The 24,331-nt window shown below is 38.2% G+C and overlaps 1 protein-coding gene across 2 annotated transcripts in view; it reads right to left on the reverse strand.

Moving 5' to 3' along the window:
• The window catches only part of LOC117234911 (octopamine receptor beta-3R-like), a 96,695-nt gene extending 92,460 nt beyond the window's left edge, over positions 1-4,235 (reverse strand). Inside the window, exon 1 of one of the 2 annotated variants that reach the window (XR_004493588.1) lies at positions 3,445-4,235. Coding sequence is in view for 1 of the 2 variants with exons in the window: in XM_033496496.1 (XP_033352387.1) it covers positions 3,445-4,089 (645 nt within the window). In the remaining variant the exon portion in view is untranslated. The remainder of the gene's footprint in view (positions 1-3,444) is intronic. The other variant, XM_033496496.1, reaches the window with a different exon arrangement.
• Positions 4,236-24,331: the final 20,096 nt, after the last annotated feature.

Below are 24,331 nucleotides of genomic sequence, written 5' to 3' on the forward strand. Positions count from 1 at the left end.
TATGTCGTCTATGTAATCAACGCTAGAGCCTACAAACTACAGCATCCAGGTTGCAGCTCCCGTGGGACGACGGGATTGACGAACAGGATAAATTACATGGTGGCCTATTAACTCGTTATCTAGGAAAGACGAGTGAACTCGTTATCCGGCTTACCAATATCCTGAAGTTAGAACTCGACGAGTTAAAGCGAAACTTAAACGATGTAAGTGCTAGGAGCGAAGATTTTCCGATAGAAACGAGGAATGAATAATTTTCTGAGAGTTTGTTGTAAAAAGCTGTATTAGATTAGTTAAATCTATCGATCGATGCAACATGTTTTCAGCTTGCTCAACGACAGTTGAACGAGAGCAGCAGCAGCAGCAATCGTAGTTCTATCTTGCAACAGTCTTACACGCTTGTATAATGTAACCAGTCGTAGAAAATTATATTTAGCATAGAATTTATATGCTTCTCGACAAAAGTATCGTTCTATTTTCTTTATATAGAGCTTTATATATAATTTATAGCTGGTTGTCGCGTATTATTTTATTCAAAGAGCTGCAATTTTTTTTTCTCTTAACCTGGCACGATAACTATTCTCGAGGCAACGTCTAACGTGCCAAAGTGCAACATTTTTCTTCGTACGTATTAGCTTGACCAAATTAGCGCGAAACAGGGAGAACGTTTGGCTTTCGCAAAATTCGAACGAACAAAATACAGTTTGAATCGTACATTTTGAAACCAACTGGATTTAGCGTTTCGCAATATTTCAACAAACGTTTCCGTGTTTTCTTAATACTTTGAAACATGATTTAACAGCTAACAAAAGATCGGTAAAATACTTCTGTGCGAGTCATAGCGCGCGTTTTATAATACATACGCATAAACGAAAGTTTGCAATTTACGTTATGACGTAAATCAGTCATAACGTAATCAGGGAAGCAAAGAAAAGTAAAATTTCCCCATTTGAAGGTAAGCTGAACCTTAGATCGTCTTTTCGGTATTGGCATATCGGAAACATTGGCAAACGGTTGTCAATGAAAAATGTATGGCAACGCGCGAAACATAATGCTGGAGAAAGACTATTCGATCGCTTAGTTTTGATTCTTTTACCAAGAGCTAAAGCGACATTTTCGATTCAATTTTGCCTGACGATGGCAGTTTCCGTCGTGCATGACAGAATTTATGCTAAAACCTGTGGTATAACGAGATGAAACCTTTCCCCGCGCTTACGTAAACTTCATTTTGAAACAATGTATCGTATTATTATTAAGTTGCATTAAAGTTGTGTAATAACGAAGCCAATCTCCGACTAATCGCTCTTCGAGTTAGCGTTAATTAAAGAAAATACGCTATTTTAATCTTTGGGTAGACGATTAACGAGAGGGATCGCATTTGCGCTAACCTTATTAAACAACGTTGTTACTCGGAATTATGAATCGTTGCAGCCCGGAATAATTGCAACTGGTTGAAAAATAAATTGTAATTATTTAAAAATTTGATTTTTCGCACAACAGCTCGATGGTCCCATTTTGCTCGCACAATTTGAACAGTATTGGCAGTTTCAGCTAATAGAGATGTTTATAATGCAGGAAGGAAATTGATGGATGCATAATTGAAGGATATATAATCGCACGATACAATTTCGTTTGTAAATATTTATTTATTCGTTAAATAAGCAATCGAATAGTTAAATAACTATGTGAAACCAAACTCCGATTCCGCGATTCTCCATGCGCACTGACCCGCCAATTCCTGAATTAATTTCGAGAAACAGCGATCTTACAAATTTCCAACTGTTCGGTTCCTTAAATAATCGTGCACAGAGTTATCGTGCGATCATGCGCGATTCTCTGATTGAATCGAGATTTTAATAATTGTGTAGAAAACGTTAGAGGTATTACTGTTTAAAGACGATAACGATAACAAGGAATCCGGTATACGTATCGATTCTGTCATGTAATCAGAAATGTTTGAGTGCGTAGCATTGAAAAGTTTAGCGCTCCACGAAACCGGAAACTGCAATTTAATACTGGCGGTAGGAATTCTCCCGTCCAATTATACTACAACTGCAAATGGAGCATCGACTCCTCGATATCACGGTGGTTTATTTTTATTACAGCCGGCTAAAGATACTCTTAAATTGGATTTGTCCAGCCAGTCAGCTAGCGAAACAGGCATGGACACTCGACGTTTTTATCACGAATACGGGAATCGTTGCATTAGATTAACGAACGATTCTATTTTTATAATGCAATTTCCATCCGAGAAGCGTTACTTTACCCGAATAATCTCAACCTTAAACGCGATACGATCGTTCGAATAATAGCGAGTAGAGATTTCCATTTATAACGATCGCGTAAGAAAACGGTTACGCCTCGAGAAAATGAAAGATAACAAACGAGACAATCAGTCATACGAGAGTTTAAAAATGGAGCGATTTCTTTTTTCAACGACACGCACCTAGTTAACGTAAGACATTGTATAATCGGTTGTTGCGTTGGATACTTTTAGTTCTGTGCGTTTTTTCCACCTTAGAACTTTTCGTAATTGTTAATCACGACTAGCGATCGTACAATCGTTTCGACTGTAATCTTAGATTGTAATCTAATGTTAGAAATTGCGTTAGATATAGCTGCTGACGATCTAAAAAGGAGGCACAGCATCGTTTTCGATAACCTGTGACCGATGGAAGAATATACGGTTTGTAAACTTGTTGGCAAAGCCACGAATAAACGAGCTGCGAGCAAACGACGATTAATCCTTCGTGCTGTAAATTCGATATTCCAGCACTGAATCGCCGCAACTTTTGAATTTACAATGGCCGTTCACGACGGTGTTCCCATGATGCATCGACCGCTATACATAACCAAATTAGCCAATCAAGGAAACAATAGTGCAAGTTACGTGGAGGACCACGTCAAGGACGTGATTGGTCTATTTGACCGTAACGTATGCGTATGCAAATTGGGGAAAAGCCTCTTGCGCAAATCCTCTTATCCCCGAGGAATTATAGTCGGTATTCACAATTTCCTATGGAGGTTAGAACGCTTATTAGACACGTTACGGAATCTAGTTGTTAACCGGCACATTCATCTTGCATTATGCGAATGAACGATCGTTGTAGAAAATGTATTACTTTCGCGCATTATCCTTATACAAAACTCGTCGTTGTTGATGTTTCGCAAACTTATTAAGTTTATCGCGTCTAACGATTGTTCAAGAGTTTAGAAAACACGAAAAATTTCCTAGTCGGAGAGAGTATAAAGATTTTAATCGAGAAATATCTCGAACGGATAATGTGATTTTTTCTTTTTTTTTTTCTTTTTGAAAAGTAAAAAATGAAATATATCAATCGTATTGAAATATACGAGAAAGGATTGAAAAATATGAGAATCCGAAAGAACGATGTTCGTAGCATAGTAATGGAAGAATCGAGGGATCGTTAAGAATATCGAGCTTACCTGCGGATTCTTCACCATATAATCCAAATGTTCCTGCGTGGTGTACCAACCCATGAAGATCGGTATGAAGCTGATCAAAGCCGGTAAAATCCATGCACTACCCAGCATACATCCCACCGTCCCTTGTCTCATGATCACTGTATACTCGAGCGGGCTGACAATAGCGTAATATCTATCCACGCTGATGCAGCACAGGTGAAGTATCGAGGCCGTGGAGAAGTAAACGTCCAACGAGTTCCACACGTCGCACATGAACCGACCGAACAACCATTTGCCTCCGGACAATTCAGCCGAGGCGTTAAACGTCATCGCGCACATGGCCACCAAGAGGTCAGCCGCTGCCAAGCTCACCACGTAACAGTTTGTTACCACGCGCAATCTTCTGTGCCTTCTCACGCTGGCGATCACCAAAGCGTTACCTAGCACTGCCGTCGTGATGATGCTGCCCATAATGATACCCTTGATCACAACTACGAACACGTTCACGTTCTCGGGTAGATTTTCAACCGTTGGATTCTCAACAGGAACTGACGTCACGTTATTCGGCGCGGTACCCGATGCAGCGCTGGTGTTGCTGGAAGATGTCGGTGTCGGATCTACTCGGCTAGGTAGACTCGTCGTCACCGCTGCCATTACGTTCAACATGGTGGACCACGCGTCTGACGATCCCCGGCTACTTCACTCGGTCATGGCCGTGGAGAATGCCGCCTGCACACACGCGGATCATGCTAGCCTCTTATCCGAATTTAGCCTTACGATACCTTGTCGTAATATAGCCTATAATCTGTCAACTTAGGACAGAGATACCGTGTATTCCGTCGAGCTGTTCGGCTGCTTTTGCTTCTGCTTCTGCTTCTGCGCTGTTGCTTTTCCGCTTTTGCTTCCGCTGTTGCTTCCGCTTTTGCTTCCGCTTTTGCTACCGTCGATTAAACTGGCCCTGCCTTTCTCTACTTCGATCTGAGGCCGATGGATACATAGACAGTATAGAAGAGAGTGTTGGTATCGATTCTGTGCTTTCGGCGAATCGATCAACGGTACGTGAATTTTCTCGGCTTTCTTTCTCTTCCCTTGGTTAAGCGTACAACGCTCGTTTTATCATGGAGCGTTTAAGAGCGTCGATATCGATTTCGTTATTCGGGATACTCCTCGATGGATAGTAGACGCACCTTCTGGGCCCTCGAGTGAGATCTTCTTTGGGCAGCAGGTGTTTTTATACGATTACCAGTACGACAGAGGATCCTGCTCAATGGCTGTGTACTCGTGCCGATCGACCACGATCGTTGAATCCAGTCCATCGTTGACCAAAGTGTTCTCCAGCGTTCTTCGTTGCAAGAGTTTCGTTCGAACGTCTCCGTTTCCTTAGCGAAGCGTCATTTTCTCGTCGAGTTCGATTTCGTCGACGTTTAATTTCACGACGATCACACGCGGTCCATTGTACAACGTTAGAATTCGCGTTACACTGGTCGTGACAACTTGTCGAGTTAAACGATGGCTGGAACAAGGTTTTATCCTGATTCGCAGCCTAGTTCCTGCAATTCAGAGATATACGATCGATAAATTACAGTCGAACAGTTATGATTTCGACTAGTTTGCTAATTGTTTCGTCTATGTCTAGCGAAGTCTAGAACGATGAAAAGTTTTGGATAAAATTCCGAATAAATTATACGAGGTTTCAGGCTACAAGTAACGCCATATTCGAAACATTTCTTAATTGCCATATATAATATATTACCAAATATTCGATGGACATAAAGAAAATTATTTAAAAAGTAAGAAATCTTACAAAGTTATTCAAATTATTCTTATTTCTCTGCACAAATTGCCCGTGTAAAATTATCTAAATTAAATGTCCTAATATCCTTAACAACTCCTTCTTTCGCTCGAGATCTTCTCGATTTGGTTCTCTTAATTTCTTAGTGGAACATACCTTCGCTACAAATCCTACTATTAAAAACTCATACGTGGGCTCGTACGTGAGCTGGTTCGACAGTTCTAATCGCAAACATCTCCTCCGCTACTAAATTTCATATTCTCGTATCAACGTTTCAGACAAAATAAAATTTCCACTCACGAAGGTTCCACTGTTATTACGGGCATAGCGATTTTAGGATTTTACGATAAAGATTTTCTTTCGATCGTTGTTGGCTGTTTCGAAATCAAAATCTAGAAACAAATACTTGTTGCGTTAATCGACATTTATTCGAATTAACAATAGAGGGATATACGTTTGCGGTGAATTTGTAGAAAAGCTACTGTCTTCCGCATCATATATTGTATATAAATATCTCAGCTTTTTTTCTATTTTATTAATAACGTTAATTGATTTCATAAACTGGACGAAGCGAGTGATATTTCGGTGTTTTCAATGTTTGATAAATTAATTTGACGAAGTAATGCCTGGAAAACGGAATTTCGCAGAATTCTGTCTAGATCGAAGGAAAGCGGGAAATATTTTTCAATTTGATCGAAATTGTCCAACAGCAAAAGAATCGCATCTTATTTGATGACTTTTCTAAATAAAAAGAACCTACTTATTTTCTCGTTCTATCGAACGAAGAAAACTGACGCAAAATTCGAAACGAGCAGCAATATCGATCGGTTACTTTGACTCTATGAAACTATAGCGTGAAAATTTCTTCCGTGGACTTGTACATTTTTATAAAAGAGAATGACGCTTTTAACGTAAATCCGACATGAAAAGTCATAATAGAAACGATTCACGTTCAATTTCTATAAACCAGTTTATTCAACGTACGTTTTTACGTTTCTTTTTTCTATGGAAAATATCATAGAAGTAAATAAGTTCGAAAAATCTAATTTCAAAACACGATAATTCGACGAAACCTTTAATTCGATAGAACAAAGCAAATGCGTGTAAACGTGAAAATATGTTACCACGTGTGTCGTGTATTTATCTGATTTTGATCCGAACCCTTAGACCGTATCCAGTTTGCAGAAGAATCGCGATATTCCCGGATGGATAAACGTTGACCCACTGCCAGGCAAAATCTTCGTCGTTCTAACGTTTAATTTCCTAACGTCGTGGCAACGTATGGTAAGATGAATCGTCCTATTTACGTCGGAACAAAGACGTATCGGCCCCTTTAGGTGTGAGAAAGCAATCCAAGGTATGAATGCCGAGTTGCACGATGCAACAGCTGCCAACTCCATGTAAACGACAAGTTCACCGTTCCCGGACTCTCGGTTGCGGATTGCATCGATGAGAAATCGCCCTATCTCGAGGATTTAGCTGCGAAACGGAGACGCTATAGCCGAGGAAAAGTCGGTTTGATATCTGGTCGAGCCGTAGCTTCTAGTTAAAAAGCGATTGCGCCAAGATGGAGCTATTTGCGAAGAAGATTACGAGAGGGCCGACGGAATTACGTGACGCCCGGCATGGCGATGAAATACTTTTCCTCGTCGCTGTGGGACGAGGAGGCGCTTCGTTCCGCGTGTCAGCGGATATAACGAAGGAGAGAGGCGAATTCCGGGCCGCTGCCCTTTAATTACAAACGACATGGCCATGGACCATCCATCCATAGGCTCGAGTTAAGCTGGGAACCGGGTTAACGTCCTCCAAACAACAGTTAACGGCGAGGAATTACGTTGTACGAAAAGTTTTCGACGTCGAGAGGAATTCTTTCGTCGTGCGACGATTGCACACTTTGGATTTGCACCAAGTTTCGTTGAACACGGCTCGTTCGCGCAAAAATCTAAATATCAATTTCAATTACTTACCGAGTAGTCGCTGTACTATAAGGATATATAAGAAGTAAAACTCGAGCATAGAATATCGCTACTAGTTCGATCAAAGTTCATCGATAACCATCCACGCAAATTACTGCCGCAAATGCATTTAAATATTCGATTATCTTGTTACGCGTTAATAATCACACGACATACGTAGAATACGAACAGATCGATAGCTGCATATTTTGATACACGTGGATCCGTGTATCGGAAACTACATAGATCGAGAGACCGATGTGTACACGAACTGTACATCGACGCGTATCTACGCACGATACAGCGCGTGGAACAGCGCTCTGTCTCTATTAGAAGATATATATCCCTTTCAATTGCAAAACTGATATCAACGAGTATCAAGAATTGCGTGAAATTTGGCTTATATCGGAAACCATGGCTGTAAACGATTCCAACGGTCTTCGACAACGTTCAAAAGCCCGCTCGTGGACTCAAACTCGGTCAAACTTTTAATCGATGCGGTTATAAATCGTGAAAAATGCAATCTCGCGACCGTAGGATCGGACCGTTGTCCGGCGGGCCAAGAGGGGTCGAAGCGAACAGAGATGGAGCGTGGAAACTGAACGAAACGCGTCACTCACACGACGCGTTGACACGAGGACACGAGGGCACGAGAAAAGAAACGAGACGAAATGTGTGCCGATCGATAAAAGTTATTCGCGATATAGAAGGGTTAGATCGTGGAACAATTTCACCGATGGCCACGTTCCACGATGGCCAATGCCGAAGCCCTCGTCTAGATTCGCGACCTTTACGCGTTTTACGCTAGACGTGGTTGCGCCTGATCCTCGAAGCATCGACCGGCATATAGCGGATCAGAGTTCTTCTCGTCAGAGAGCTTGTGATCGTCGGTTTAATCGTTTCGAGGTTCGATTCGTTATTTTTCCCAACGAGCACGCGAATAAATCAACGTTTCTCTTTACACGAGCGAATACTTTGAAGAAAAATTCAATTCCCGATCTGAACGATATGAACGGTATTTCGAAATCTAGAAATCTAGAATTAGAGTATCTAGAAATAATTTTTGCCCTAATTTGTATAGAGAAATTGTATAGAGAAATAGTTATCCGATAGAGAAATTGCCATAACCGTCTTCTAATAACATATATATTGAATTATTTTTCTTCGCAGAATTTGCACATCTTGTTTTAATGGATAATAATTCGATTACTTTATACCTGTCCCTATACTATTCCTGCAAGTATAGAGAGAAATCGCGGCACGTTATTCAAAAATAGTCAATGTAATCCAATTTGTTGGTTGCGAGGCGTTCGAAACTTGTTTACAAAGTTTTCTAATTAAAAAAATCTAGAGTTTCTTTCATCATCCACTATCACCTGCTGCTCGATTGACTCGTAAAGCTGGATGATGGTACACGATACACGGTATGGCACGGCACGTAGAATGTGATGAATTGATTTTCAGATAAAGCGCGATTGCTTCTGATAGATGGGATATGGAGATGAGTAAAATTAATGGGTTAAACGGATATGTAGATACAGGCCAAGTTTCGGGCTAGAGAATGGAACGTACAATTAGAATTACTAGATCATTCTCGTACGATGTTGGAGAAATTTCGAGAGACTACTCTTGATGCGATACGCACCCGTGGCGCTTTCGTCGCATAATATAATTAATTCTTAAATTCCTCGAGTTTTACTAGCTAGTGTAATTAGCCAAATTAGATACAGTTAGCCAAGTTAAATATAGTAATTACAGTAGTAATTACAATAAACTGGAAAGTACGATAAGATATTGCAATTTTCTTAGTAAAATATTTTCAGCGAAAAGAAGAACGTCTAAATTGACTGAAACCGAACTGACGACGAAACAACGGGAAAAATGAGAGAAAAGCGTGAAATTAAAAAGTACAGGTGGATCTGCTTTTCTTGGAAAGACAGGGAAAATGAAAAAATAGAGTAAACTGCGGAAACGGAACATAATCGTCGTATGCTTCTTCCGGATTCAGCAGGCATACGTATATATATATAGCAAACGGCACAATTTACTCCAAATCCATTTTTTTTCTTTCTTGCGCGAAAAATAGGGTGGCTGCTGGTTAGACGAAATGAACAGGATGTTAATTAACGTCGACCTAGCGAAAATTCAATTTCAATTTTAAAGCATTCGAGCCCAAGGCTCGAATTTACTTCTGCGAGTGAAAACGACGCGGGGCGAAACAGCATTTCACTCCGTTCCGTTTTAATCCAAGATAGACGTTCCAGTTCTTTTCCATTTTCCTTTTCGTACGATTACAACCGTACAACTTTGAATCTTGCGAAAAAAGCAAAGTAGAACGTTTCTACGTACAACGTGTACACTGGTTTTTCCATCGGATGACGTGTTCCACCGTATAGACGTAAGCAAGAAAAGTCTGTTATACGTGTAAGGTGTTCTGGCAACTGATGCCGCAATGGAAAGAAGAGTTATTTACGTTACAGTTACGTTACATTCGCATATAATTCCAACATACGTTAGTTTGTTGAATAATTTGTTATGCGAAGCAGATGTATGCGCGCGAAGACGCACACTAACGTAGATATTCGACCGATGCGGCAACTGATTTTAATCTGTTGCGTACGTTACGTAGTCATGCCGGATCGTAAAAGAGAATGATGAAATAATATTAAATTTCGCAAATCGCGCATATTCGTTATACGATTGCAGAAAGAATGCCACAAATCTTCCAGTAGTATTTCGAACGAAAGGTACGCCAAATAAAAGTGTATATAAATGAACGAAACGAATAATAAAGTATAGAGACGGATTGGATTGTTACTTGGATGGATCGATCTAGTCGAACATCTATGATCTTACTTTCAAATGTTAAAACACGTAAATGCGGGATATTCGAAGGTTGCGGACGCTCGTTAGGAGATTTGAAAGCAGAAGGAGAATTCGTAATACGAATGTTTTGTAAATACAGAAACGAATATTACCATCTCTACTAAATAGCAATCGAGTTTCCGTGAAACGTAACCTCTGTATTGGAATTGACTCGATCGAGATTGAAATTCATCTCATCCCTATTCATCGCGCATATTAATTGCAGTACTTTGATAAATGTCTAGCGATTTAAAATTGGACCATCATGGATATTAAAGCGTTATTTTCTCTTGGTTCCAATCTTTTTCAAACCTCGTATCGCTACAACTACCAAAGTGATCGACACGATCGATTCTTAATCCTTCGTAAAAATGTTGTACATATGAAAATGTGCGTTGTAAAGAAATACTTTAGTCGTTTAGTTATTTTAGAGTTATTAGAACAAAGTTTCGAACAAATGTTTGTATATACCGCGTAGGTGCGGTAAGCGTGACGCTGGCGTTCATTCACAGACACATTTGCTCCTACGAATAAAGTAAAATAAAATCTTCGAACAACGGGTTTGTCAAATTTGTGATTGTGTGTCGGATACCGGTAATATCGGCGGATCCCTTAGAAGTATTTGGCAGTATTAGCAAGTCCTATAATGTTAGTAGAATAGCGTGCAATTATACCCAGCATTTTTATGCGAGTTACGCTTTAAAAAGGTTTCGGTACTCTGCAGAAGACTTACGATACATTTATGTCTTATTTGTCTGTACTTATCGTTATTTGTACTTCTTCCACCTTTGTAAAAGGATTAGTTAGCTGTGTAAGATAATGAACATAATCAGCCATAGAGTAATTTGTGGAAATTTAGTTGTCGAAGAAACGCAGGTTCCTTTCCTATCCTTTCGCTATCCTTTCGCTATCCTTTCGCTATAGTAGTAAAAAGAACGTTAATTTGGAAACGAGCCTGTATTTTTACTCTTATCTACAAAGTCTCGGAGACTTATTAAAAAGCTAGAAGTAACACGTGCATTTCTTCCAAGCAACTAAAGACATCTTCATCTCGTTCTTAGGTCATAAATACATAGGAGGAAAAATCGAGGATCAATGACACTTAACCTGGAAACCTATACACCCGCCACAAACTATTGACAGCCATTAGCAACGAAAGGTCTTCTTAAAACGGCGAGCACAGTCGTTTCGTGCATAGATTGCTGTTCAAGCGAGGCACATTCTCGACAGAATCTCGGCGGAAGAAAGAAAAAACATCGAACAGCTAATCCCTTTCTAAACTAACTGAACTAATTAACTAAAAAATAAATATATTTGCTTTTGGCAAAATAGTAATTTGACGATTTATCGTTCATTAAATTTGGAAATTTAATCCAAGTACAGAACCGTGTACTTTGATTAAATCCGTGCACTAATTTCATACGAAAACGTATCGTTACATATCGTATCGTGTAAATTTTTCATTTTACTCTATTTGTCGATTAGACGGACAAATAATTGCAAATATCACGTTTCAGTTATACGTATAAATAACGCAAGTTTCTCTTGAATTCAAGCGCTTTATACGATACGTTATTCGTTCATTTCATTGTTTAATATCGCTGATAATTTCTACTTTAATATTCGGCAATGGAGAATTAATCAAAGTATCGTGCATCTATCATAGGTGTTTGCTCGATGCTGAAAAGCATTGTTACGTTCCACCAATTTTATTTTATATCTTATGCGCTAATTAGAAAGGCGAGTGTGACTGAAAATAACGTGTTTCACCGAAATAAACACACATAAATATGGTAAATTTTTCTTAAATTAACAAGTTTCGTACGATATTTTATGTTATCTTGGGTTATCGATCATTAACGCCCTAACATTTATCAATGGAAAATTATATTAATGGAATCTTATCTGTATATTCCTTAATTATATTAAATTAATATTAATTAAACTAATTATATACTAATTATATACTATGAAATGTTGTATACATTTGATCTTTAACGTTATCTGTCAAGCGCGAAGAAAAGAAAAACAAAAGGTACATATTGTATTTTCTCATACATGGATCTCGTACACTCGGATACATGGAAATGTAAGCAAATTTTTCTTCTATTAAAATAACTTATCCGAAATATTTTTGCATGTTTTGTTTATCGTTAATTTCGCGTTACATTATTAGCCTTTTGTTTTTGCCTATTTCGTACGTTTTAATTCTTTTCGTCCGCTTTATTTAGTATTTTTCAAAAAATTTGGAAAGCATCGACGCGGCATTGACACGAGACTAAAGTCGCATTCAGAAACGGATAAAGGGAATGGTACAAAGCCGATTCAAATTTCCAACTAGCGGTTAAAGTATAAAGTTAACAGCCGCGACGTTAATAAACAAGGTTTATTCGCGTTTCAAAGCACTGCGAAAACTAACTTAACACTAGAAAATTTGTCGCTCCGTTTGCGTTATCGAACGAAGGCGCAGCAAGTATTTATTTCGTGCTTTATACGCAAAGATAATACACGATAGACGACAAAATAAAATAACCGGACAACCTGTAAAATCATCGCCGCGTGTTTCGCATGTTTTTCGAAATGACAATCCCCGAGTGGAGAATCGTGGTGTTTTACACGTGCAAAAAATAAGAAATTTCCCCTTTGAACGTAAAACTTTGAATGTAGAATTTTCGAACAGCGTTTGCGTTTCTCCGTTTGTGTACTTGGAAGGTCGAGCATCTAAAAATTATAATCCTTTCATATTTTATCCGACTGCGACACGAAGGCATTCAGAAAGGAAAGACATATCGTGTTTTACGAGTATCGGTGGCAAAGCAACTGAACCAACTTTGTCCCGCTTATACCGGCCAACAGAAATCTATAAAACAAGCGTCCCATAATTCATCGCCTGCGAAATATGTATTACGAAGAAGAAGCACGTTAGAATTATATTATATTATATTGTATTATATTATTAGATGTTGCATGTATTAATTAAAATTGCCGAAATTCAAAGGTATACGATAATAGACTCGCGGTTACTATGCTTGCAAGGTGGCGATAGCTTTACAATTACATTCTGCATAATCGTTAATAGCATGTTTGAAAATGTTCACCGTTTCTATCGATAGAAAGGCGACAGCGATACGAGATTGAACTTATCGTCCTATGATTTTATTCCTAAAATTTGTTAATTAAAAACGAAGGTTTTCGTTTTATTATATCTGGATGATCCGATCAAATCCTCGCGTTATTTAACCACACGTGTTAATACTCTTTTATAAAGTTATCCACCGATAAAAGTTCCACGGCTTAAATAAAATAGAAATAATATTGCAGGTCAAAGTACATATGGTCCTTTTTGTACCCATTTCCTATTTCCTATTTTAATTATAATCGTTTAATACAATTTCAGACAAACTATGATTATATAACATTTTTACTTGATCATGCCTGTAAAATACGCTGACGGAGAATCTGGCTGTCAAGCGGCAAGACATGCCGTATAAATTGGAATAATTCGAGAAATTAATTAATGTGTTTTATTTTTCCAACTTTATATATTCTCGACTTGAAAATTTTATAAGAGACATCGTGTATTTGAAGAAGACGAAAGAAAAAGTAGCCGGGAGATTGGTTCGGTCCTTATTTACCAAGGGATACGGCACCAACCTGAAGTAGCCTCGAAGGATTAAGACACGATAAACCCTTAAGTACACGACCGGCAAATCCTTCAATGCTGGTATTACACGCCAGAGTACAAACGTCCGCGTTTATCCATTTATTATCAATAAATCTCGGAAAAATGGTAAATTAAACTGATTATCAATTGGAATTTGTCGACAATTTCGAAAGATTCGAAAATTTTGTAATTTAACGAGATGATTAGTTAATTTATCTGTGCAAGAATGTTCGTGTTAGGACTCGGAGCCGTTATTTTCTCCATCAATTTTTAAATCAGTGTATTCACCTGCGTAGAAAAATATTCACGTTAGAACGAGCAATCCACTAACTTCTGCAGCCCGTGAAAAAGAAAAAAAAGGGGAAAAAGTAAGAGGAAGGAGAAGAATAATTTATAGAGCAAGTTGCGAAATCCATCCCCTTCGCGAGGAACACGTTAGTTACGTTTGGAAGAAAATATTTCCGTTACGACAGCGACCCAAATAAAAATGATCGTTCCGACACTTTGCCAAATAATCGTTGAAACGATCCCTGGTAAACAATCCCTGTATAATAAATCCATTATCGATCCCGGCGAGAAAATATTTCTCTCGCGTCTTTATCTCGCGAAGAACCCGCTAGTCGATAACGAATAAAAATCATAAGCCCAAAGCCTCTTGCGAACATCGCTTAAGACTCGAAGCAACCTGGAAAACTCACCCTCTCGACGATATACACCGGCGTTACCTCTGCAGAGGAACGTCCACGTCAAAGTCGTCAGCTTTTCAACGCCACAGAAACGATATCGAGATCCAAACACCGATAAGAACACCCTTCGAAAGCCACCTTCTCGAGATGGACATCCCCCCAAACACTTTTACCGCGTTTCAACCGGAAACTGACCTTCCCGCCGACGTTTGTCGTTCGCTTCGACATCGGCCAACCGCACGGTGGTCATCCTCTTCGACCGGAACGACGAAGAACGAATACTCGAGCAGAAAAGCGGCCATTTAGACTTTGTTAGTTCTGTTTGGCCGTGAACCACCGTGTATCTACGAACGATATATAAAAATAAACGTGGAACCTTTCCACTTGGGATTTGAAACTCACGCGTAAACACGAGGTCATCGGGTGTGTGAACGGGTCGCGTTAAAGTTGAACCGTTGCGGCACTAAGAGTAGGGGCGACGGTACATTTTCATTCATCGTTTCGAGCACACTGTGTAGAAACGCGATCACGGATAGTACCACGAGGCCAACCGCTTGTTTCAACGGGTCAGGGCGCACTGTCCGCTTCGGGAAGACACCGATCGCTTCGAGCAGTGGCCGTGGAAGGCGCCACCGACGTCGAAAACAACCCACCCACCCCCTCCCGCGAGTTTCAGGTTTCAGGTGCGATGCACCAAGTCATTCCGTTGGCGAAAAAGAGGGGCGGCGGCCGGAGGCCGTGGTAGAGGGATTCTGGCACCCTCTTCACGGCGATAAGCGTCGCGTTGGCAAGTGCAAGGTTAATTGGCAAAAGCGAGCGAGATGATTTTTCTTCGGCGATCGAGTTTAACTGGATACCGTCCAAGAGGAGAGGCGTTTTTGAACGGTGTTTCTTTGTACGCGATGGCTTACGGAGACATTCGATTGATAACGATTAGCGAAAATATACCGAAAACATAGAATAGGCCTCGTTTTAAACAAGATAAAGTTGGAGCGTATTTAATGGACCTTGAACTTTTATCGACAGATTACCGATAACACGGGCCCTCCATTTTTGGTTAATTTATAGAATTCTATATAAAGCGGCCTGAAATAGGAATCGGTAGGGACTGATCGCTGCCTACCGTCAATTTTTCCAATCTCCCTGATCCCACGCGTATTCGATGTTTGAAATCGATTTGAAATCGCCCCGTTGCTTTTCATTCTGCAGACTTTAGTGGCCGACGAACGCGTACAGAAATGAAAACTACCTGCTTCGTTCCTTTACGTCTCGCTTCTTTCCCTGAAAAACCGGCTGATCCGACTAATCGCAGACTTGTACTACTGAAACTGGCCAACTTGTGCTAGATATAAGGAAAAAGACGAGGCTGTGTAAGTTTCTATCCATCTGTCTGATTTCCTCGCATATTTTACATCTATTTCACATACCTAAACTCGACAATCTCTACATAATCGAGCAGATCTTTGTTTTAACAAGCAGAAATATTTTCGACGCTTTTCGAATAACTTTACACGTTTACTTCGAACTTAATTTGTCAAGTACATTTCTTAACGATACAACACGTAAGAATTTATTTACATCTCCGTTAATTTAATTTCTTTCTTCGACAAAACGACAAAAATAACGATTAATAGGTAACGATTAAAGAATATCTCTGATATTTCCTACAAACATATAATATAGGGGAAAGGTAGAAAAAGTCAGTTGTTTATATGCGAAATATAGATGGCAAATATCGACTAAAATATATTCCAGTAGAATTTATTCCAGAATCTTCAGCGTGCGAAGAATCGATCTCCAGCATTTTCCAGTTTTCTTATTTTCTATCGTCGGAAGGTAACTTGCGCGATATTATTACAAGAAATCGCCTACACCGATCTACGGTTTCACGAATGTTCAATTTCACGAGAAAGTTTCGCTGCCAGTTCAACGAGTTGTCGTCGGGTGAAAATCGTGTGCTACGTTTGTCGCTTATTTTTCCACCGCCTCGGGCTAACAATGAGTTACCTTCGTTGCAAACTCATCAAACTTTTACCGCGATCTTTTTTCCTTCCGCCAGTAGAAATCCCGTTGGCCCGCAGAATCTTCGCCACTTGCACGTGCAATGAAACAACACGAAACGCGATATAAAAAGATGAGACATCCGAGTCGTTCGACCAAAGACATTGATGCGATATTTTTAATAGAAATAAGAAATAAAAAAGATATAAATGTAGTATCGGGGGAAAAGGGCCTAAGAGACATCGAGTTAACCCTGAAGAATGTCGCGAAAGCCGAGGTGCCGTCGGGTCTATCAATGTGTCATCGGTCTTTTCAAGTGCATAGTTTCGTAGAAAGGGCCTACGTGACCCTGGCCACGAGCGTCTGCGGAACACGCGCGTGGTGGGCCTAGCAAAAGACAAAGAGATGCTAGAACGGCCAGAATGCGAGTTGAGAGGTCACAGAGTGTGAATCGAGAAGTGAGTGTGAAATCGATTATCGCTTATTAAACTACACTAAACTCTAAATAAAACATCATTATTTGTCCTTACTCTAAGATCCATAAGTTACGACATAAATATACATAGGTACACGTAACGTAACATAATTTACTATAGGCAAGAAAGTATAGCAATAACGATAGAACGTTTCTTACTTTACGTTTGATAATTTTCAAAATTGTCTCGAAAATCATTCAAATGCTAAGGTTAATTTTGTTTTGAAAATACCGTATGCATTTCCCCTTGGCGATGAAGATTGGTCAGTTTGCCGAATATATAATAGAATTACAGAGAAAATACCGCGTTTCATGAAATTTCGCTTGTACGAGCACGAGTGACGCTTTCGTACAATCTCTTCCGCAATACGTAATTTTGTTGTAATCGTAGCTGAAAATATGTATCGTGTATTTGAAATCAGTGCTCTGCCTGTGTTTCTTAAACCTTCGACGTATGTACGATACGGTACGTTATTTTATCGTTTCGATCTATAAATCCTCCGATACGTTAAAATCTAGTAATACGATATTTGATGAATCGATTTGTGGAAATGAACTATGTCGGTGATCCACTGAATCGACGTTACTCGAGAGAAATATGCTTGTATTATTAAATATGCTTGTATTGAAATAGCATATATATGTGGAGGATACTGTATAATATTATTTCGAGGCTGCACATTTCAAAAAAGCTTACACTTTGAATAAGCAAATGAGATAAAGATAGAAGATAAACCAGCAATTTTGTAGTAACACGTTGTACTAACAAAAAAGTGTGCCAAAAATTATTACGAAGAATAGATAGAGAGTCTGCGTAAAAGAGCCGAGAAGTTTCGATAAATAAAACTCGTTTAATTTAGTTTAGTTTAGTTTAGTTTAGTTTAGTTTAGTAGAAAATATCTTCTGCCTCGGGGATAAGTTAATCGAGTTCGTTAGTAATGCAGTAATAATTATACGATTCATTGAGTAATAAGCGTGAATTTCTTTGAGAATATCGGGCGTTGTATATCGAGGAGAATTGAGAAATCTTTTTACAGGTCAAAATGATCTTTCAACGTTCGAGGGAAATGATGCAAGTTCTCGTAGCAGCGAATATATTTAGAAATTCTAAGAAAAGCGAGGATGTTGTTCAAAATATAGGAAAAGTGTCAATTAAGCAAGAATCGGGAGAAGAATCAGGAGCGTCCCTTAAGTGTGATAACGAGAGAAGCAAGCAGAACAGAGGATGCATCGTGGCATCCAGTCCGAGCAGGCACGTACCAGTAGTGTCTATTTCACGCTTAACAAAGGTTCGCCACACAAACAGACAAAGTCCTGTTAAAATAGCGCTCAGATTCACGTGCAAACAGAGGCGACGATAATTTTCAGTTGAAATGTTGTGCTCGCCAGTAATAATCCCCTTAACGCCGGTCAACTGCACTATCAGCAGTGTCATTAAAACGATGCTGTTATTTTTTCCGTTGTAATCTAGATAATAAATGACTCGTTATTTCGCTACGTTCATCTATGATAACGTGGATAATAGTGAAATTAATCACGCGTAAAATTCTAAAATAAAGGACGAGGAACTGCAATATATATTATATATATGTGTGTAATATAATTATATATATAATATATATATATATATAATATATATCGAAACAGGGATCAACTAATGATATTTCGATAAAAAGATGACAAGAATTGTAAAACATACTATATCGCAAGTATCGTGTTTCTTTACGAGAATCCCAAAAACTACAAAATACGAAATACAATACATATACCCGTACATATACAAAGTACATATTCCCGTTGGAAACGTTAAACTTATCTACTCTCTTCAAACTGGAGAATATCACAAAACGGAACCCCATTCCGCGAGTATCCAGCATGTAATCGCAGAAAGAAATGAGATTTAACGGGAGAAAATTGACCAGAATCGTCTTTAAACGCGAGAAAAATCCATCTCTTTAGATATCTAAAAATATCACTGCCGGTATTCCGACATTCCTCGGAAACTTATTAACATCCATCCCACGCGAAATCCTTGATATTCGCTGCAAGGACTCGTCGATAAACCGGAAACGTGCGGAACTGCGCGTTGAACGACCGCAAGCCTGGAATACGAATACGAGAGAAGTTGGATGCAGTTGCTGCGCGAGAACGAGCCGGCTCGCTGGCAATGGACCTAACCCTCTTCTCGATTAGCCTCGTCATTGGCAAAGTCGGCGCTGCTTCGTGCAGAATCAGGGTCACCAGTGCATAATCGATGCCATCGTCAACCCCCGCCTGCAACGTTGACCTTGTCAACTCGAATCGAGAGACCAACTGCCACGAAATGAATCTATCGACGTATTCCGAAAAGTTCGTTTAATTTAACATTTGACATTTTTTATTTGATTTTGTTCTGATTTTTTTCTAATTTTGTACCCTTATGCATACATATACATACATATACATAATGTATAGATTAATCATTGGATTATTGATCTCGTTGGCTTTCTTAATGTTATAATATATTTGGAAATTTTGTATAGATTTTTTTACGTATTTTACTGCTATTTTAGTATTTTTGCGTCTAAAAAAAAATCTACCGTTGCTTAACATCACTAAGATGAACAATGTTGACGTACAATGAAACAAGATGTACAAATTTAACAAACATAAATACAGTTTCGTTAAACTTTCCTATAGATACGTTTCGTTTCAAATAATTCAAATATCGAATCATTATTTCCCGAAAGGGCTAATATGTACCTGACTTTTTAGACATTCAAGATGCAAACGCATTTTAACGGAAGATCGATGCTAAGTGTGTATCTAATGTAGCGAATTCGAAATGTAAAATGTTTCTGTGTCAAGGATCGAATACGCTTCGTCGACACAGTAATAACATGCGAAGAACAGACATTGAAAATGTGTAAACTCTGGCGTTTGATGACGATCCTTTAAAATTCCACATAGTTCTACCAAACTTTCAGTATTAACTCTCTCTAAAAACATTCGGTTTGAACTGAATTCAAGTTTCAACGAAAATATTCGAAATCTTAATTCGTTGTAACAATGCAGTGGTTTATGATCCAGGGGGAAATTTGATTTTTAAACTTTAATTAACATCCAGAATAGTTTTAATGAAATTAACAAGTTCCAAATTAGATCTATGCGAAAGTTTTAACGATGTTTCATATTACGATGTAAGATTAAAATATTGTCAACTTTTAAAATAAATGAAAAGATTTATATAACAAATATACAAAATTCTCACTTATATATATATATATATACTTTTTGTACTTTATCGCTATCTTGTATATATAAACGAAGACTAATTCAACCGTACCGTTCCTAGGGGCTACTTTCTTGATAATCAAGATAATCATTGCCTTTGAATGTTTCAACATTTAAATGAAATCATACATGACGTAACATAGTTGACGCATGAACGAAACGTTTCTTTGTCAGCTTATTATTAGCGGAAATCTTTGAAAAATCGTGACGATAGACGCACACACACGCGCGCACGCACTTATATAATATCGCATACTGACAATCGGAATACGATTTCTATAGCAACAAATTTTTTGTAATCTGTGAAACGTCTACCAAAATGATGGGTCAACTCGTCGAAAGACCACTCCCTCGACGATCTCGATGATTTCTTAACTTGTCGACAGAGGCGTGTTTCTGAACAATCTTTTGCTATACACGTAACCGTTTGTCGATATATGCCAATATATGCCAATATATGTGCATCTGCGACATAACCCAAGCATAGCCGACACGTTCGTCGCTCGACGATCTGTTTACATTCATCAGCCATTGATCTCTTTATCTTTGTAACGTACTTTACGGAAACTTCTAGATTGACAAAACCTAACCTAAATGCAAAATACATTGGTGATATTCATTTTTTACCGAGTTTATAATACTTATAACGGGCGTTTCTCACAGTCTCGCCCCGATAATATATTGAAAAATCATCGAAATCGATAGGGGAATAGTCTTTCGACAAGTTCATCGAGTGACGTAACACGAATTACATTTTTCAATATTTTACATTCTTCGCAAAGTAAAACAAATATTATTCGAGTTTCTGTGCTGCTTTGTTGTCGCTGTTTCCGCTTAAATCGAATGTTCCGAATGGCAAATATGAAACGAGCTTACCTAAAATTTTCCTTCTATCTTCGGTAAAAGTCACGTAACCAGCTTAAAACGTTAATTGTGCATATGGCGTCGAACCACCGTTCTCACATAATCACTTCCTACCCGTTTAAATTCGTATTTTTAACGATCATCGCGTCACAAGTCTATCGTATGGAATACATGGTGCAGCATGCATTATGATGCACGGGCTTTCATAGAAGTACGGATTATTAATTACCGAATTTGTCATAGTTTTTGTCAAATTTCACGAAATTACGCGTCGCGCGTGCCCAACATGTACATTCACAACCGGAAACTAGACTCTTGGATTTCGTGACGTAATAATGGCTGCCGAAAATGGCTTAAAGTAATGAATAGGCTGGTAATTTATCGATTGTGATAGATGTCCCTAAACGTTACAACCACGGATTGATAGTTATATGGTTTTCGTTTTATTCAATTTATCGGTACACATTGTTCAGTTATGCTGTGTGTATAATAAATTTGGAATATTCATAGTATATTTATTTATAACGCGTCGAACTTGAATTTGAATTATGTAATCGTAGTTTTGGCATTGCAGAAGTGCAGCGCCACTACAAACGCGTCATAACAAACGCGTTCCCTTTGGAATTTTAAAGATACACGAACAAAGTCTGACATGAACGGATTGAACTTTTCAAATAATTAAAATCCTTTATTCCTGTTCTCATCCATTTATAAGATTTCTATAATATAGATTCAAAGGTTCTTTCGATATAGTTTCGATGTTACAAGATCTTACGAATTTGCTGGAACAGGTTAGAGTCGCAAAAGTAAGAATGCGTTATATCGGTATAGCGGTAGAGATTAGTGGTTACCGAGGTGCGTGACGTATTGACTATGTAATATTTCCGTTACTATTTCGTTACTGTTGGTACTAGTTACATTGTTAATATTGTTATTATTAATTCTATTTATATATCTAATAACTCGTCGAACATTATATTTCGGAATTAAGTCGCTTTTTCCACTATCCTCTGTTTTTCCTCGTTCCTTCCTGTTTTGATCGTGTATTTCGAGGTTAGAGTTATCGATATCTTATACTGGCTACTTTCAAAATTGAGATCTAAGATCAGTTACTGTTTCATTTTAGTGGTATACAATTAGGTGCTTGTTTTGACTTTACGTACACATGCATTTGAAATTTACGATATTCTTTAACTCAAATTAATCCCATACGTGAAATTAGAGTGAGTGTTTGCTAGTGGATCGTTCAACAGACGTGTTAATCTTCTTTCTTTTTGTATGTATTTATTTCTGCTTAGATGCTCAAATTTCATTTAAATATACGGCATTAGAGTCAGTTTGTGTCAAGAGGATCCAGCTTCTCCAAAAATTCAAGAATGTAAGTGTCTCTGTATTTGATACATTATATAAATTGTTAATTAAATAAGAGATAAAGACAATCGATAAGTAAAGAAACTTTGAAGCTTCGTTGCCAAACAAATTTTCTATCGAAACAATGTTGAGAAATTGCGAAACGAAATTTTAAAGTTTTAACTTAAAACTTTATAAAATAAAAATAAAAATGTCCAACATACGCGAAACGTATCGAATAATCTACAATCTACGATAACGTTGCTAGAGTACGATGCCGCATTTGTCAGAAGTTACATAGAAAATTTTTAGTGTTGTATATTTTTTAGAATGCTTAGGTCTCCCTGAAATATAAACATAATCGTGAGAGTTAAGATGACGCTTGCCAGTCACGTCGTTTTCTGCGTCGTGTCAATCGAAACCACAGTCTCTCGCGCAGTTCATCGAAGCGAACATTGTGCGACACTTGCTGAACACAAGAATAGGGACTATTTTCGTATAATAAAAATAGTTTTTCTAATTACGAAATTAGATCTCTGACAATGCTTCTTGCTAATTTCGCGTATTAGGTAATTCCCTTTCAACGTACACCTGAGTCTGATCGTCAGAATCGTTCCTCCTTTCGTTCGTTTTTTCAGCCTTTGGCACACATATATAAGATGCTATGAGATATTCAAACGTGTAACTGGAATGTGTTTTCTGTAAATTGGTAAATTTGAAAGAAACTCGTCTACTGGATTAGAGTTGGATTTGGAGGGGGAAAAAAAGTACTGTCGATAAATTTTTGGAGAAATAGAGAATCATTTGTATCTTTTTAGGCAAAAGTAGGAAAATTGAAAGCAAAAATGTTAAGTAATTTAGTTTGAACTGAATTCTCCTATGATATGTCTTATCCTCGGTCAATAATCAACGATGGCTATATAATCGTTGGTAATTTACCACTTACCGACAAGCAAGAAACGTGAAATTTTCCATATTAGATAATATTAGGTTTTATCGATTACTAAGAACGTTTGGTCGGTGATAACAGTTTGATAACCTTCTTCGCGGAATTCCATTTAGTCCTCAGTCGATAAGAATAGTTTCTTTCAAAGTGGCGATTCTAATTTTGATTTATCCACTCGTTTACCTATATTGACAATCTTCACCGCGTATAATATTCGTAACTACGACCGATATTTTAATCGAGCATATTTCGAGCACAGAGAATCGCTAACAGCGTAATAAAAACGATATTGATAAAATATTCGTTTCGTTGTCATCTGTCAGGAGAAATCGAATAATTTGATAATTCTTTTTAGCAATTCGGAGAATGAAAATTACAATGGATATGGACGGATCGACGGTTGAAATAGAAACGAATACTTTTTATATCAAAGATTTAAAGGTAATTCGCGAAGGAAAGTCGAAGCGTATGGCACGACTGTAAGTTCATTGAATCGTCAAGTTGGTGGAAGTTGGAGTTTGACAGATCGAACACAGGCGTCAGAGTTCTAACGTTGGAATATTGTAGTTGCAGAGATGATAAGTACGATAGTTTGTCAAAGTTGGAATATTTCTTTAGGTTTTCGTTTCTCTCTCTTCCGAAGTTTTCTCAATTTGCGTGTAGTTTCTCCTATTTAATCTAATCTGTTCGATCGAAGAGACGATCGGAAAGGTTGAAGATATAAATATAACATAATTTGTTTTTAACAGAAATGAGTAATTAATAAGTAATTAAGTAAGTAAATAAGTAAGTAAGGACAAGTAATGATGGTAGGTTTAAAGTTTAATGTATTTTAATAAGTGATATTCAATAACAAAAGGACCGACTACAATATCGTCGCACGTCGATTCGCACTCTGTCGATCCGCTCAACTCGCACTCTGCTTCTCAACTCTCTGGCCGTTGTAGCATTCTTTTGTCTTTTGCTAGGCCCACCGCACACGTGTTCCGCGGACGCTCGTAGCCAGGGTCACGTAGGTCTTTTCGGGGAAACTATTT

The sequence above is a fragment of the Bombus vosnesenskii genome, unplaced genomic scaffold (assembly GCF_011952255.1).
Source record: "Bombus vosnesenskii isolate JDL3184/JDL3185 unplaced genomic scaffold, Bvos_JDL3184-5_v1.1 scf7180000013311, whole genome shotgun sequence".
In the NCBI taxonomy this organism is placed as follows: Eukaryota; Metazoa; Arthropoda; class Insecta; order Hymenoptera; family Apidae; genus Bombus; species Bombus vosnesenskii.